The 14,453-nt window shown below is 45.9% G+C and overlaps 1 protein-coding gene across 1 annotated transcript in view; it reads left to right on the forward strand.

Moving 5' to 3' along the window:
• Positions 1-14,453, forward strand: part of LOC137527922 (ficolin-1-like) — a 118,511-nt gene that overhangs the window by 37,589 nt on the left and 66,469 nt on the right. The window contains exon 7 of the mRNA XM_068248989.1: positions 10,694-10,828. Coding sequence (XP_068105090.1) covers positions 10,694-10,828 — 135 coding nt within the window. The remainder of the gene's footprint in view (positions 1-10,693; positions 10,829-14,453) is intronic.

Consider the following 14,453-nt stretch of genomic DNA (forward strand, 5'->3'; position numbering starts at 1 on the left):
TGACCAATGTACCACACACGTATGTTCAATTTTTCCCCAGTTATGATAAAAATGATTGGAAACTCTGACAAAATGGCTGGGTGTGTATATTAACCACTTCGCGTCCCTGGGGTTTTCCCCCTAAAAAACCAGAACAATTTTCTACATTTCACACTCCTCCCATTCATTTGCCAATAACTTAATCACTACTTATCATACATAAATGATCTATACCTTGTTTTTTCCGCCACCCATCAGGCTTTCTTTGGGTGGTACTTTTTGCTAAGAATTATATTCTTTTCTATGCATTTTAAAGGGAACAAGGGGTAAAAAATGAAAAAAAGTCATTATTTCCCAGTTTTCAGCCATTATAGTTTGAAAATAAAAGTTGCTGCTGTAAGTTAAACCCACACATTTTATTTTTCCATTCGATCTGGTTTTTTTCACCATTTAAAATTCAATCCTAGTACAATGCATGATTACAATAAATTATTTGGAAATAAAATGCATTTTTTTCAGTTTGTGTCCGATTTTTATTGTTGTTTTTTTCCTCGTTTATAATTCGATTCTCCCCCCAGTTAGCCAGATGTGCACCCACATATTCCTCCCTCCCCCATAGTTGGTCAGATGTGCCTCTGGATACCCCCCCCCCTCCCCCCAGGCAGGCCTTAGTACCCCTCCCCCCCAGCTAGCAAGATTTGAATATTTATCTATTTCCCCCCCCCCCCCCAAGCTGTCTAGTAGTGGCTATTCACCGCCCCCCCCCCTCCATAGCCAGGTGTGTGTGCGCCCCTTCAACTCCCCCCCTGTTGATCCTGTGTTGCTTTCCCCCCCCCCCTCAGAGCAGAGGGGTTTCTGTAATGCTCTTCATCCATCCCCCCCTTGCAGAGATCGGCGGCGCAGGGAAGCTATGAAAAGTCTCACCTAATCTTGTTCCTGCGGCGGCGATCGGCTCCCCTCCATTCAGTACCGCTGACAGCCTCTATGTGCAGAATGGATCGGGTCCCGGCTTGATGACGTCATTAAGCCGGGACCCGATCCATTCTGCACATAGAAGCTGTCAGCGGTACTGAATGGAGGGGAGCCGATCGCCGCCGCAGGAACAAGATTAGGTGAGACTTTTCATAGCTTCCCTGCGCCGCTGATCTCTGCAAGGGAGGGGGGGTGGGGGGGTTGTAATTACAGGGGATCGGGCTCGGGTGGGGGGGGGGATCGGACACCTGGGAGGGGATCCTTTATTAGTGTAGTTAGAGGGAGGGGGGTTGATGAGCCCAGGTGCGTGCTAGCACGCACGCTGTGCTCATTTAAAGGGGGCAACGTATAATCATGTCATGTGGCTTTCACAAGCCACTTGCAATGACGTGATTATACTGTAGCTGGGACAGGAACTGGTTAATAAATTGTCAATCTAACACACACCATACAATCTTTAGAAAGATTGAAGAAAAATATCTGGCTTTCCGGATCAATAAAAATCAAAGAAAATGGGAAATGCGATCGGATTTTTCAGTCGAATGAAAAAAAAGCTTTCAATTTTTTCGGGAGATCTGATCATTTTTATCGAATTGCAGTAAAATCGGATTATTTTATTGTATCGTGTGTGGCCACCTATAGACTGTCAGAGGATTGTGCTTGCCAGGACAGGTGACAGACAGAAGCAGCAATCTGAAAGATGTATTGAGATCTAGTGAATTTAGAGAACATTAGGGACTTGATTCACAAGGCAGTGATAACTGTAATCACGCCGTGAAAAGTGCTTTGTGCGAAATTTCGCCTGAAAACGGTTATCGCGTGCAAAAATTCACGTTTGTGCGATAACGCAAATTTTCATATAAAGAAAAAACCGAGAGCCCAATATAGTGTAGTAAGTATTGGAACAGGAAGGGAATAATGAAAAGTTAGTATTATACTCACAAACCGGGGTCACGATAAGAGGTGCTTATCGTGACCTTGAGACTGTACTGTGTGTACTCCTATTTGTTATTGCCTGAGAAAGCGGGAATATGCCTGTGAAATGCGTTGCCAGTTGTTTCTAGGAGTATGTGAATAAATTGTGACTACCTCAATCGACAGTGTCGTGTCTGTTTTGGAGTGGCCGGTCCCCCACCGCCTCCTGAACGTTTTAAACGATTTTAGCATATTTTATCCTTGTGGCGCCTCTGTACCTCTTTACAAAAAGCTATCGCACAAACGTGAAAGCTAACGCGCTAAAATTAGTGTTAATTCTAATTTTTTGCGCAATGACCGTTTTTAATGCGAAAATGCGCTAAAACGTGTGCAAAACACTATTTCCCAGCCACGATAACAGTAATCACAGCTTTGTTAATCAAGCCCAATGTGACAAAAGTGAGAACAAAGGGAATGTATAAATGCTTAAAGGGATACTGTAGGGGGATCAGGGGAAAAGGAGTTGAACTTACCAGGGGCTTCTAATGGTCCCCCGCAGGCATCCTGCGCCCGTGCCTCCACTCACCAATGCTCCGGCCCCACCTCCGGTTCACTTCTAGAATTTCAGACTTTAAAGTCTGAAAACCACTGCGCCGTCGTTGCCGTGTCCTCGCTTCCCCTGATGTCACCAGGAGCGCACGGCACAGGCACAGTTCATACTGGGCTTGTGCTATACACTCTTGGTGATGTCAGCGGGAGCGAGGACATGGCAACGCAAGCGCAGTTGTTTTCAGACTTTAAAGTTTGAAATTCTAGAAGTGAACACGATGCGGGGCCGGAGCATCGGTGAGTGGCTGCGTGGGCACAGGATGTCTGCGGGGGACCATTAGAAGCCCCGGGTAAGTTCAACTCATTTTCCCCCGACCCCTACAGTATCCCTTTAAACTGCGCTCATTGCAGATATGTTATGGAAGGAGACACGTTTTTTGATAGTTAGACAGGAATACAAGATTAAGGACTATATAACATGCACAACTACAAAGGTAGTCTATCAGATAATATGTCCTTGTGGCAAGATTTACATTGGGAAGACAGGAAGAGTCTTGGGCGACCGCATAGGGGAACATTTGTATAATATCAAGCATAAAAAAGTGGAAAGTGCCTTGGCAGTACACTTCAATGAATGTCGGGGGGTAGTGTCAAATGATTCAAATTTAGGGGGATTTATCATTTAAAAATCAGCAAAGAGGGGATTTCGATAGAATATCACTCCAAAAGAAGTGTACGTGGATTTTTCAATGTAACACAATAGCCCCTTGTAGTATTAACGGTGATTTCAATTTAGGAGTATTATTATAAGTTTTGACGGAGGCCCAAGTCTCTTCCCGTAATGTTAAAGGGGCACTATGGCGAAAAATTGTAAAATTTTAAAAATGTGCAAACATATACAAATAAGAAGTACATTCTTTCCAGAGTAAAATGAGCCATAAATTACTTTTCTCCTATGTTGCTGTCACTTACAGTAGGTAGTAGAAATCTGACAGAAGTGACAGGTTTTGGACTCGTTCATCTCTTCATGGAGGATTCTCAGGGATTTATTTATTTTCAAAAGCACTTAGGGAATGGCAGTTGCTCTGTTCAACTGTCAAAAAACTGTGTAGCGAGCAGGGAAGCTGGCCAGCATCATTGTTTAAATCATTTTTAGGGAATATCTTTATAAAGAATAAAAATCTTGCTGAGAATCCCCTATGAAGAGATGGACTAGCCCAAAACCTGTCAGTAATGTCAGTTTTTTACTACTTACTGTAAGTGACAGCAACATAGGAAAAAAGTAATTTATGGCTCATTTTACTTTGGAAAAAAAACGTACTTCTTATTTGTTTATGTTCGCACATATTTTAAATTTGACAATTTTTCGCCATAGTGCCCCTTTAAGGTAGTAATTTGTATAGAAATGGGGGTGTATCGTTGTGTGTCCTGGGTCCCCTCTCGATCAGCATATATGAAAATGTTTTGTTCCATGAGAATCAAATAGGTAACAATAATATGTGAGCAGTTCAGAAAGGGATATTCAATCATTAGAAAGCATAGGAAGAAGATGGAAATGTTATTCTTAAAGAATGGGGGTAGATGGCAGTAAAGAGCCTATTATATAATTAGAAATTAAAAAGAAGAGATTAATTCTCAAGTTTTCCCACTAGAAGGTGCTGAGGAGCACAGAAGCAGAGCTAAAAATTGAATATGCATGAGAATTAACTATTTAAACCCTTTTTTGTCTTGAAAAAACTCATGTTCAGCAAATTAAATGTGTCGATAGTATTTTGTGCACAACAGGCCACCATAGGAAGCTAATAAGAGACGCTTTAACGAAACCGCACAGGGAATTAAAACTGTGCAATAGAAGATACGTGTCACGATTGTGGAACTTTCCCCGTGATCAGCGCACAACGCGTGCGCTGACACGGCGGAGATCCTCCACAAGCGTATAATTTGCAGGAACCCAGCAAAAGGTGCTACGCACCTGTAGAGGGAAATTCCTGTCGGCAGATGGCGCTGGGGAGTGCAGAGGAACCAATCCTCTGTACCTCCACAAGTGCCAGACAGGAATTGTACGAAGCGCAGAACGCAATCACAAGAGAGGCGATTGCGAATGAGATTGAGCAAAAGGGATAGGTTGTATGTGTGTGCGCCAATCCAGTCGCCACTCCGCGACCGCGCACACACAACAGCAGATACGAAATAGGAACGCGATCGCGAGAGGTGCGATCGCGAGACGTGACACAAGGCAGAACAGAATAGAATACGAGGGTAGCAAAGGCACAGCAAATACAATAAGGAGATATGGAAAATAACAACGCTAGCTAACCGCGAACACCGCACTCATTCGCAACAGTGCACGCGGTTATGCGCGATCTCCACGTGATAAGCACAATAGAGACAAGCACGCCTAACTAACCATAAACAGACAAACATGAAACAGGGGACGCGAGCGCTTGCTTAACGGTTACCTCACCGAGTCTGTAGCAAGCGCAGCGGACAAGACAGACACACGAAAAACAAGAACTAGGCAGGAAGGATCCACCGCTCTTCCGCCAGAGCAAGTGTGATCCAAGCAGGAACACAGATCAGAAAGATCCACAGCCGCTAACGCTAGCGGCTAGTGCGATCTCAGCAAGACAGAACGATTCGCTATCAACCGCCGCTGGTGACAGCGCAATCGCGACCGACAAGACAGAACAGAAGGATCCCCAGCGCTCGCACAAAGTAGCTAGCGCGATCCCAGGAGACAGAACAGAAGGATCCCCAGCGCTAGCACAAAGTATCTAGCGCGATCCCAGAAGACAGAACAGAAGAGATAGCTGGTAGCAACCGCTGCACCAGCTATACTCCAAGAACATAGATCAGAACCATTTCCTGTCAACCACCATAGGGACAGGACAATGGTAAACAGGCAAGACAGAACAGGCAATACAGATAATACAACCTGACTGGGCTAGAAGAGGAGCCTAAAGCAACCCCCAGGAATTAACTATACTAGATAGCAATGGCTGACACTCCAGCAGTGTCCATCAGGAACTGAGCATGGAAGGGAAATGACCAGCCAAGCATTCTGGGAAACATAAAGCTCTTATAGTGCCAGTCATCAAAGAAGGCAGGTAGGGGATTTGCATAACGAATGTATGCAAATTCCCCAGCAAGAGAACAGAACAGAAACTTGCAATGGAAAAACAGGTCTCTGTTCCAGAGACCTGCAGCCCACAGACTAGAGGAATGGCCAAACAGCTGTCTGCCTGTGCAGCCAGCTGAGCGGATCATCACAGTACCCCCCCTTCTAGGGATGGATTCCAGACATCCCTCAAGACTGGTAACATCACAAAACTCTAACTGAAGACTCATGAAGGTCAGGACAGCCCGACAAGGCCCAATTCCAGAGTCAGTCCATCCGAAACCGACCTCATCAGAAGCAGAAGCCACCGAAACATGCCCATCAGCACTGCAAGTCTCAGCGCAACACCCATCAGGACTGTGGACACCAGAGAAGAAGCCATCGACACCCTCCAGACAATACCCACCACCTTCCAAGGAGCGTCCAAGAATACCAAACCTGCCGCAATACCTGTTCGAAGTGTCCCTTACAACACCAAAGCCATTGCTGATCGCATTCAGGGCACCAAGCAAAACTTTTCCCGGAATCTCCCAGAACGCCTTGAAGCTCCGCAGAGATCCCAAGAAGCCAGAACGCTCACCAGGCTCACATGGAGAACCACCAAGAACCCCTATGGAACCTATGATCATTCCAGACTCAAAATTAGCAGGACACCCATCAAGATCAGGACTTTCAGGGACCACTTCTGGGCATGCAAGCAGGCAGGCTATATCAGAACATGTCTCCACAGAGGAAGCATCTGAGTACGCTGGTAACCGAGGCACACTTGGGCTTTCTGGGTCACAGAGCACATCGGGGTACACTAGTACAGGAGAAACCTCAGGACATGTCGGGGAACTGCCAACCTCAGAGTCCGACACGACAAGACCAAAACCAGTACTGGGCAGAAAATCATCACGAGTAAAGATCACAGGTACTGGTCTTTCAAAAGAAGACTCGGATTCAAATTCAGAATTTTCTGTAACTGTAATATCATCATTGACTACACATGAATGAAGCTCCACAAGAGCTGCAAAAGTAGTCAGCAAGGCAGCAATGCCTATTGAAGTGGGCAACACCTCAGAAGGACCTGGGGGGCAGGAGACATCTCCTACAAGTTCTGCACCCTTTGGGAGGAACTCGGAGACCTTTAGATCATTGAACAAGACCTCAGGAACATCATTTTTCAAGTTGTCTAAGAAGGATTCTGTACTATCCATGTTACAGGGCAAAACTGGAACTTTATTTTGAGAACAGGGCAGATGTCCCAGGGAAGGTTCCACCATAAACTGAGACTGAATTTCATCATCATGAGTGAAACGTACAGGAATATTCACTGGACCACACACTGACTCCCTAACTTTAATCTCACTGCACCCAGAACTCTGCGTAGTAGTCAAACTAGCTTGCAATTCCAAAACTGCAGAAAGACAGGTAAAAATAGCAGCAATACCTAGACGAGCCTCTAGGGGCAGGGCAGGAGATATTGTACAAGGCAATATTGACTCATCCAGAGTACTGGGTGGAGAGTCAATACTTTCTTCAGAATCAGACTCGCAAATGTCAATGCAAGTGGACATCATGCCTTCATTCATGGTACAGGGCAGGTTCAGAGAAAGCTTCTCTGGACAAGGCAAAGAAGCTTCAGCATCAGATTCGCAAAACCGAAGCGCTGTCTCATTCTTAGATTCGGCTAACAATGTCGAATCCGAGGAGTCAGAACGCAAAATTTGCGGATCCAAGATCGCTTTAGGTTGCGAAACTGACGCTTCCATATCGCAAACTTCCGCGATCTGCGGAGCAGACTGCAAGGCATCTAGGACAGAAACACTGGAGCAACTGTCATCAGGCAACAGGCCTGCACAGGTGTGAACAGGGTGAGACAGAAACTCATTTGCAGAAGAAATGGCGACATCAACAGGATAAACTTTATTAGGCATAATAATTTTACTTTTGACGCTGCATAGTCGAGAAATTTTCCCCATAGCAGGGTCACAGACGGAAGATCTCAAAGATCTGTTTCTAAATGACAAAGGATCCCACACATCCTTGAGGAAACCGGCAGACTCATGCCGATCACAATCTGCAGGAACATCCGAGAAACAGGCATCAGATCGCACAGATTCAAACTGCACACTGTCATTCATTTCAGATTGCACAAAGTCAAGACTCTCATGCTTTACCCCAGAAAGGCAGGAACAATCATCCGACAACGATGTCTCTTTATTGGAATCAATTGGTTGGTGTGTGTGCAACTCATCCAAAATCGTTTGCCATACATAGATCACCGGATCCACATCATCCTTGTCACATTCATCGGAATCAATCAGAAGGTACATAGAATCGAGACAAGCATTCAAGACATCTTCGCTTTTTGCGATGTAAAAATCGCAAAAGGCTTTCCAATCAAAATCGAATTCTTCCAGCAAGGCCCCAATATCCCAGGAAGCAAATGGGGGTTCAAACAGGCCAGTATCCAAATAATCTCCATAGGGGTGGAGTTCAGGAACAAGAACAGATTTTTTAACTGCTTTAATGTAGTGTGCGATCCTACCTATAGCAGGATCCACATAAGCTTTGGATTGGGGCAAAAAACCTGAAAACTGATCAGCAGATGCATTATAAACATCATTATCATACTGCATGGTTTTGCCCATTTCAGACTTGACAGAAATAACCTCTTTATTTGTGGTTGCTAGGGGCAACGGATCTTTCCGCTGGGAAGCCTTCCTAGATCTTTTACGTTTAGACTTAGAGGCTTTGGATGGCTGCTTTGTGGATGAAAGAGTAGATGGAACGGCTGATTGAGCTGCTGACAACAACTCATTAAGGGGGTATGGTAAATGAGGTAATCTCAGCCAATTGTGAATTAAAAAGGCCAAGAATTCCAGGGGTCTTTGACTCAGGGTGGTATGATTTAACACATCATAACCCCACATTGACATTTCGCCCCCCAACAGAATGTAGACCATTTGGGGGGCCCAGGTAGACACTGGGGTGCATTGGAATTCAGGGTTCGCTAACAGTTTCGTACACTCAGACAAAAATTCGTCTGCTGATTCAGGTTCAAGTTTTTTAAATCTCTTAAAGGTACAAGAGCCATATTCGACAAAATCGTACAAATCGGAAATTCCGTCTACACTGGGGTTTTGGGTTTGGCTGGTCATTCTGTCACGATTGTGGAACTTTCCCCGTGATCAGCGCACAACGCGTGCGCTGACACGGCGGAGATCCTCCACAAGCGTATAATTTGCAGGAACCCAGCAAAAGGTGCTACGCACCTGTAGAGGGAAATTCCTGTCGGCAGATGGCGCTGGGGAGTGCAGAGGAACCAATCCTCTGTACCTCCACAAGTGCCAGACAGGAATTGTACGAAGCGCAGAACGCAATCGCAAGAGAGGCGATTGCGAATGAGATTGAGCAAAAGGGATAGGTTGTATGTGTGTGCGCCAATCCAGTCGCCACTCCGCGACCGCGCACACACAACAGCAGATACGAAATAGGAACGCGATCGCGAGAGGTGCGATCGCGAGACGTGACACAAGGCAGAACAGAATAGAATACGAGGGTAGCAAAGGCACAGCAAATACAATAAGGAGATATGGAAAATAACAACGCTAGCTAACCGCGAACACCGCACTCATTCGCAACAGTGCACGCGGTTATGCGCGATCTCCACGTGATAAGCACAATAGAGACAAGCACGCCTAACTAACCATAAACAGACAAACATGAAACAGGGGACGCGAGCGCTTGCTTAACGGTTACCTCACCGAGTCTGTAGCAAGCGCAGCGGACAAGACAGACACACGAAAAACAAGAACTAGGCAGGAAGGATCCACCGCTCTTCCGCCAGAGCAAGTGTGATCCAAGCAGGAACACAGATCAGAAAGATCCACAGCCGCTAACGCTAGCGGCTAGTGCGATCTCAGCAAGACAGAACGATTCGCTATCAACCGCCGCTGGTGACAGCGCAATCGCGACCGACAAGACAGAACAGAAGGATCCCCAGCGCTCGCACAAAGTAGCTAGCGCGATCCCAGGAGACAGAACAGAAGGATCCCCAGCGCTAGCACAAAGTATCTAGCGCGATCCCAGAAGACAGAACAGAAGAGATAGCTGGTAGCAACCGCTGCACCAGCTATACTCCAAGAACATAGATCAGAACCATTTCCTGTCAACCACCATAGGGACAGGACAATGGTAAACAGGCAAGACAGAACAGGCAATACAGATAATACAACCTGACTGGGCTAGAAGAGGAGCCTAAAGCAACCCCCAGGAATTAACTATACTAGATAGCAATGGCTGACACTCCAGCAGTGTCCATCAGGAACTGAGCATGGAAGGGAAATGACCAGCCAAGCATTCTGGGAAACATAAAGCTCTTATAGTGCCAGTCATCAAAGAAGGCAGGTAGGGGATTTGCATAACGAATGTATGCAAATTCCCCAGCAAGAGAACAGAACAGAAACTTGCAATGGAAAAACAGGTCTCTGTTCCAGAGACCTGCAGCCCACAGACTAGAGGAATGGCCAAACAGCTGTCTGCCTGTGCAGCCAGCTGAGCGGATCATCACAATACGTCATATACCTGACCGGAGAAGATGAGAAGATAAAACACAAATGGGAGAACTGGAGGAATGCAGTGAGTAAGTGGGGACGCCCACTAGCTCAAACATCGCTCCAGGCCACTACTGAGGTCTTTAAGACTTTGCGAAGTATAACAGCCATAGTGCAACATGACCCTGGTTCAGCGCTTTATTCACACAGTTTCACGGTGTGCCATATGTGATTTTTATGGACTAATTTTAATCACTATTTTATTCCATGCCACAACTGGACAGCAGACTTAGTGATATAAAAGCGCAAGTGATAGCACCTTGAAGAGTGTTTTTGTCGGACAGTTTTTTTTTTTTGAGGTGCAATACATTATCAACCAGCGCTGGTTAAGGACATTTTTTTCTATGGCAGCCTGCAGGCAGTATGGTGGGTGGGTATAGGGGTTAGTGCAATTGTGTTGGATGGTATTGTAAATTATCTGTTGTGTTAGCAATACAATTATGAATACACTACAGATTATGGCAATCTGTCTCATGCGCTTTATCTAGGCAGTGCTGGTTGTTAGAGCTGCATTTTATTGTTACAAGTGGTGTTATGAAACCATGTGATGTCATTTCAGGGACTTGGGAGCTGAGGGTGGATCTCCAAGACTCAGACTTTGTGCGATATTCTGCTAAATACAATTCCTTCAAAGTTCTGGGAGAATCTGAGAAGTACAAGTTGGAGCTGGGAAGCTTTGCAGGTGGCAATGCAGGTAAACAAGGCCAAAAAATACATATTACTTTTTGCTACTATATCTTATGTTCTCTTCACCATTGAGAAAGCATTGTCCATTCTTCTTAAAGTGTACCCAAGGCCTCAAAAAGTAACAAAATTTAATACGTGTACCTAAATTATAAATTACAGTTTGCTTTAAACTTAATAAGTTGCCAAGATATATAAAATCATACATGATAACGTGTGATTTTTCTCACCCCCAGGGCCCGTATTCCACAAATGGAGCTTGATTCACTAAACCGTGATAACTCATATCACGAACGCGCTAGCGTTTTTGTGTGCGTTTTCGTGAAATTGCACGTGAAAAGGAACGCAAAACGCGAAAACGCGGTTTAGTTAATCAAGCCCAAGGTCTTGAAATCCCCACCCCAGTGTAAAATTGGGCACTAGCATTTTTTGTCTTTCCAAACCATGGGTGCAAAGGATGCTAGGGGATTGATTCAGATCCATTTCCATACATCAGAAATAAGAATTATAGCCAACAGACATGCTAAGACAGACTACAGCAGTTTTCCTGTATCTCCTCTCTGTTACACACTGTGAAAAGATAAGTAATTTGATCCAGGCAGGCAGAGGGCAGGGGAGGGAGGGGCAGGAGAGTTAACCAGTTTGGAGGGGAGGACGCAAAGCAAAGCTTCAGCATTAGGATAAATAAGTAAGTGCTGCAACAGATCTAAATGTGAGTCTGTTCCATCCACTATGATGTACCAGATTAAGGGCTCAGACACACTATAAATGCTTTTCTGAGCGCTTTTTAAAAAATGTTCCCATTCACTTTCATTAAAATCTGGGTAAAAATCAGCTAAAAATTGCATAAAAATGTATGCAATTGCGGCGATCAATCGCAAGCGCTCAGGAAAGCACTTATAGTATGTTTGAGCCACTGGCGTAACAATAGGGGATGCGACCCCTGCCCCCGCAGGGGGGCCCACTCGGCACCGTTTTGGGGGGCAGGAGGGGTCGCAGCATGAGGGGAAAGCTATGCCCACAGTAGGAGTCCCTCACCTCGGGGCTCCCGGCTCTCCCCTCTGCGCTCCCCTCCAGCTTAATAAGTGTCTGGGCAGCGGCGGGCAGCAGCTAATACATACCTTGCTTCCCTCTTCCGTGCGGTCCAGCGTGCGTTCCTCAATCTAGTCTCTGACGCGACTTCCTGTTATACACTCTAGTCTCTGACGCGACTTCCTGTTATACAGGAAGTCGCGTCAGAGACTAGAGTGAGGAACGCACGCTGGACCGCACGGAAGAGGGAAGGTAGGTATGTATCAGCCGCTGCCCTCCGCCGCCCGGACACTTATTAAGCTGGAGGAGAGAGCGGGGGGCGTGGCCTGGATGTAGAGCTGAGAGGACACGTGGTGTGAGAGCTCCGCTGCCCCAGTACTTTATTATTATAAATTTGCTGGATATAATCCCCAGATCCACATCTTTACCCTGCTGTATCTATCTACAAGCACTCTAGAGCAGCACTGGCTGACTGGACTGTCCCCCCGAGTGGCAGCTGCGAAATACTAGACCCCAGCGACTCTGACTGGGACCAGGGCCTAGGACCATCCAGGAGTCTTTCCTCTTCCCCGCGCTTCCACCCATACAGTGCACCAATGTCTCAGCGCTCCAAAAGCAATAAAGACAAAGATAAAGGGAAGAAAAATCGTGGACCAGACGGTCCTTCGGAGACTCCTAATACCTCTAAAGGCAAGCATAAACAGGACCAAGCAATATTACCTCCTGATGATATGGAAGAACTGAAAACTCCTTCGCCCTATGTGGAGGCACTGTTGGAAGCCATCAAAAACTGTCAAACTACACTAACCACGAAGCTGGATCATGTGGAGGCGGGATTGGGGCTATTGAGACAGGACATGTCCAAAGTCAGAGACAGTATCACGGCAATAGAACGGCGCACCTCTGATGTCGAGGACCGGGTGAGGGATCATGATGTTGCTATTCCTAATATGCAAACCTGGATTAAAACACTGGAAGACAGATCTGAGGACGCGGAGAATAGAAACCGCAGGAATAATATCAGAATCCTGGGGCTGCCAGAGGGGGCTGAGGGCAAAGACGTACCTACCTATGTGGAAAACCTTTTAAAACAACTGCTCCCTGCCGACACCTTTTCCTCTTTCTTCACAATAGAAAGAGCACATCTGATCCCTAGCAAAATGGGTCCCCCTGGTAAGCCACCGCGTCCTCTTATTTTCAAAGTCCTGCACTACAGGGACAGAGATGCGATTCTATCTGCGGCCAGACAAGTGGGAGAACTAAAGCTGGAAAACACCCGTACCCGTATCATGCTCTTCCCGGATTTTACCGCCGCTACTCAGAAGATGAGGAAATCCTTTGTTAAATCAAAAGAAAAGCTCAGAGAATGTGGCATCCAGTATGCCATGTTGTTTCCAGCTAGACTCCGGATTCAGCATGACGAAGACACTCATTTTTTGAAGCTGCGGAGGACGTCTTTACCTGGCTGGATTCCCTTCCAGCACCACAATAACATCTAATAATCGACTTCTTCAGTTATACAGCAGAAACTGTAAGTACTGCGCTCATCACTCCTTTCTTCACTACCCCAATCCACCGTGGTGGATCTATTATGCACACTAGAGATGTCGCGAACCTCCGATTTTCGGTTCGCGAACCCTGTTCGCGAACCTCCGCGAAAGGTTCGGTTCGCGAAAAAGTTCGCGAACCGCAATACACTTCAATGGGGAGGCGAACTTTGAAAAAAAGAAAAAATTCTGACACCTAGAAAAATGATAGAAAACATGTTTCAAAGGCTCTAATACCTGGAGGCAGACATGATTGATTGAAATACACATCAAATGTCCCAGACTAACATCTAGGTTTCACCCAGACCCCTATTTTTAGACCACCCTCCACACTTCAACCCATGCGCTCCTCCCTCCTCTCATCTGCCAGGGAATTCCAGTATTTCAAAAACCAGCTTATATACCATGATGGGGATTTGAACCCAGGCCTCAGTGTATGGTAGGCAACTAACATATCCATTGTTCCACCAACACTACTAGCTGAAAGTAGCTGAAAGTAGCTGAAAGTAGCCTAGCATGTACCATTTATGCTTAATGCAAGAGAAAAATTAGACAAGACAAATAACATTTATATCACACTTTTCTCCTGGCAGACTCAAAGCACCAGAGCTGCAGCCACTAGGGCACACTCTATATAGGCAGTAGCACAGACATGTAGCCAGACATGGCCTTGTATTTTGTGTTCAACAGTTGTCAAGAGAAAAATTAGACAAGATAGCAGTGTTAGGAAGACTTGCCTAAGGTCTCCGACTGAATAGGTGCTGGCTTACTGAATAGACAGAGACAAGATTTTAACTCTGGTCTCCTGTGTCAGAGGCAGAGCCATTCACCATTACACCATGCAGCCACTGCTTACAGACATGTAGCCAGACATGGCCTTGTATTTTGTGTTCAACAGTTGTCAAGAGAAAAATTAGACAAGATAGCAGTGTTAGGAAGACTTGCCTAAGGTCTCTGACTGAATAGGTGCTGGCTTACTGAACAGACAGAGACAAGATTCGAACTCTGGTCTCCTGTGTCAGAGGCAGAGCCATTCACCATTACACCATGCAGCCA

The sequence above is a fragment of the Hyperolius riggenbachi genome, chromosome 8 (genome assembly GCF_040937935.1).
Source record: "Hyperolius riggenbachi isolate aHypRig1 chromosome 8, aHypRig1.pri, whole genome shotgun sequence".
In the NCBI taxonomy this organism is placed as follows: Eukaryota; Metazoa; Chordata; class Amphibia; order Anura; family Hyperoliidae; genus Hyperolius; species Hyperolius riggenbachi.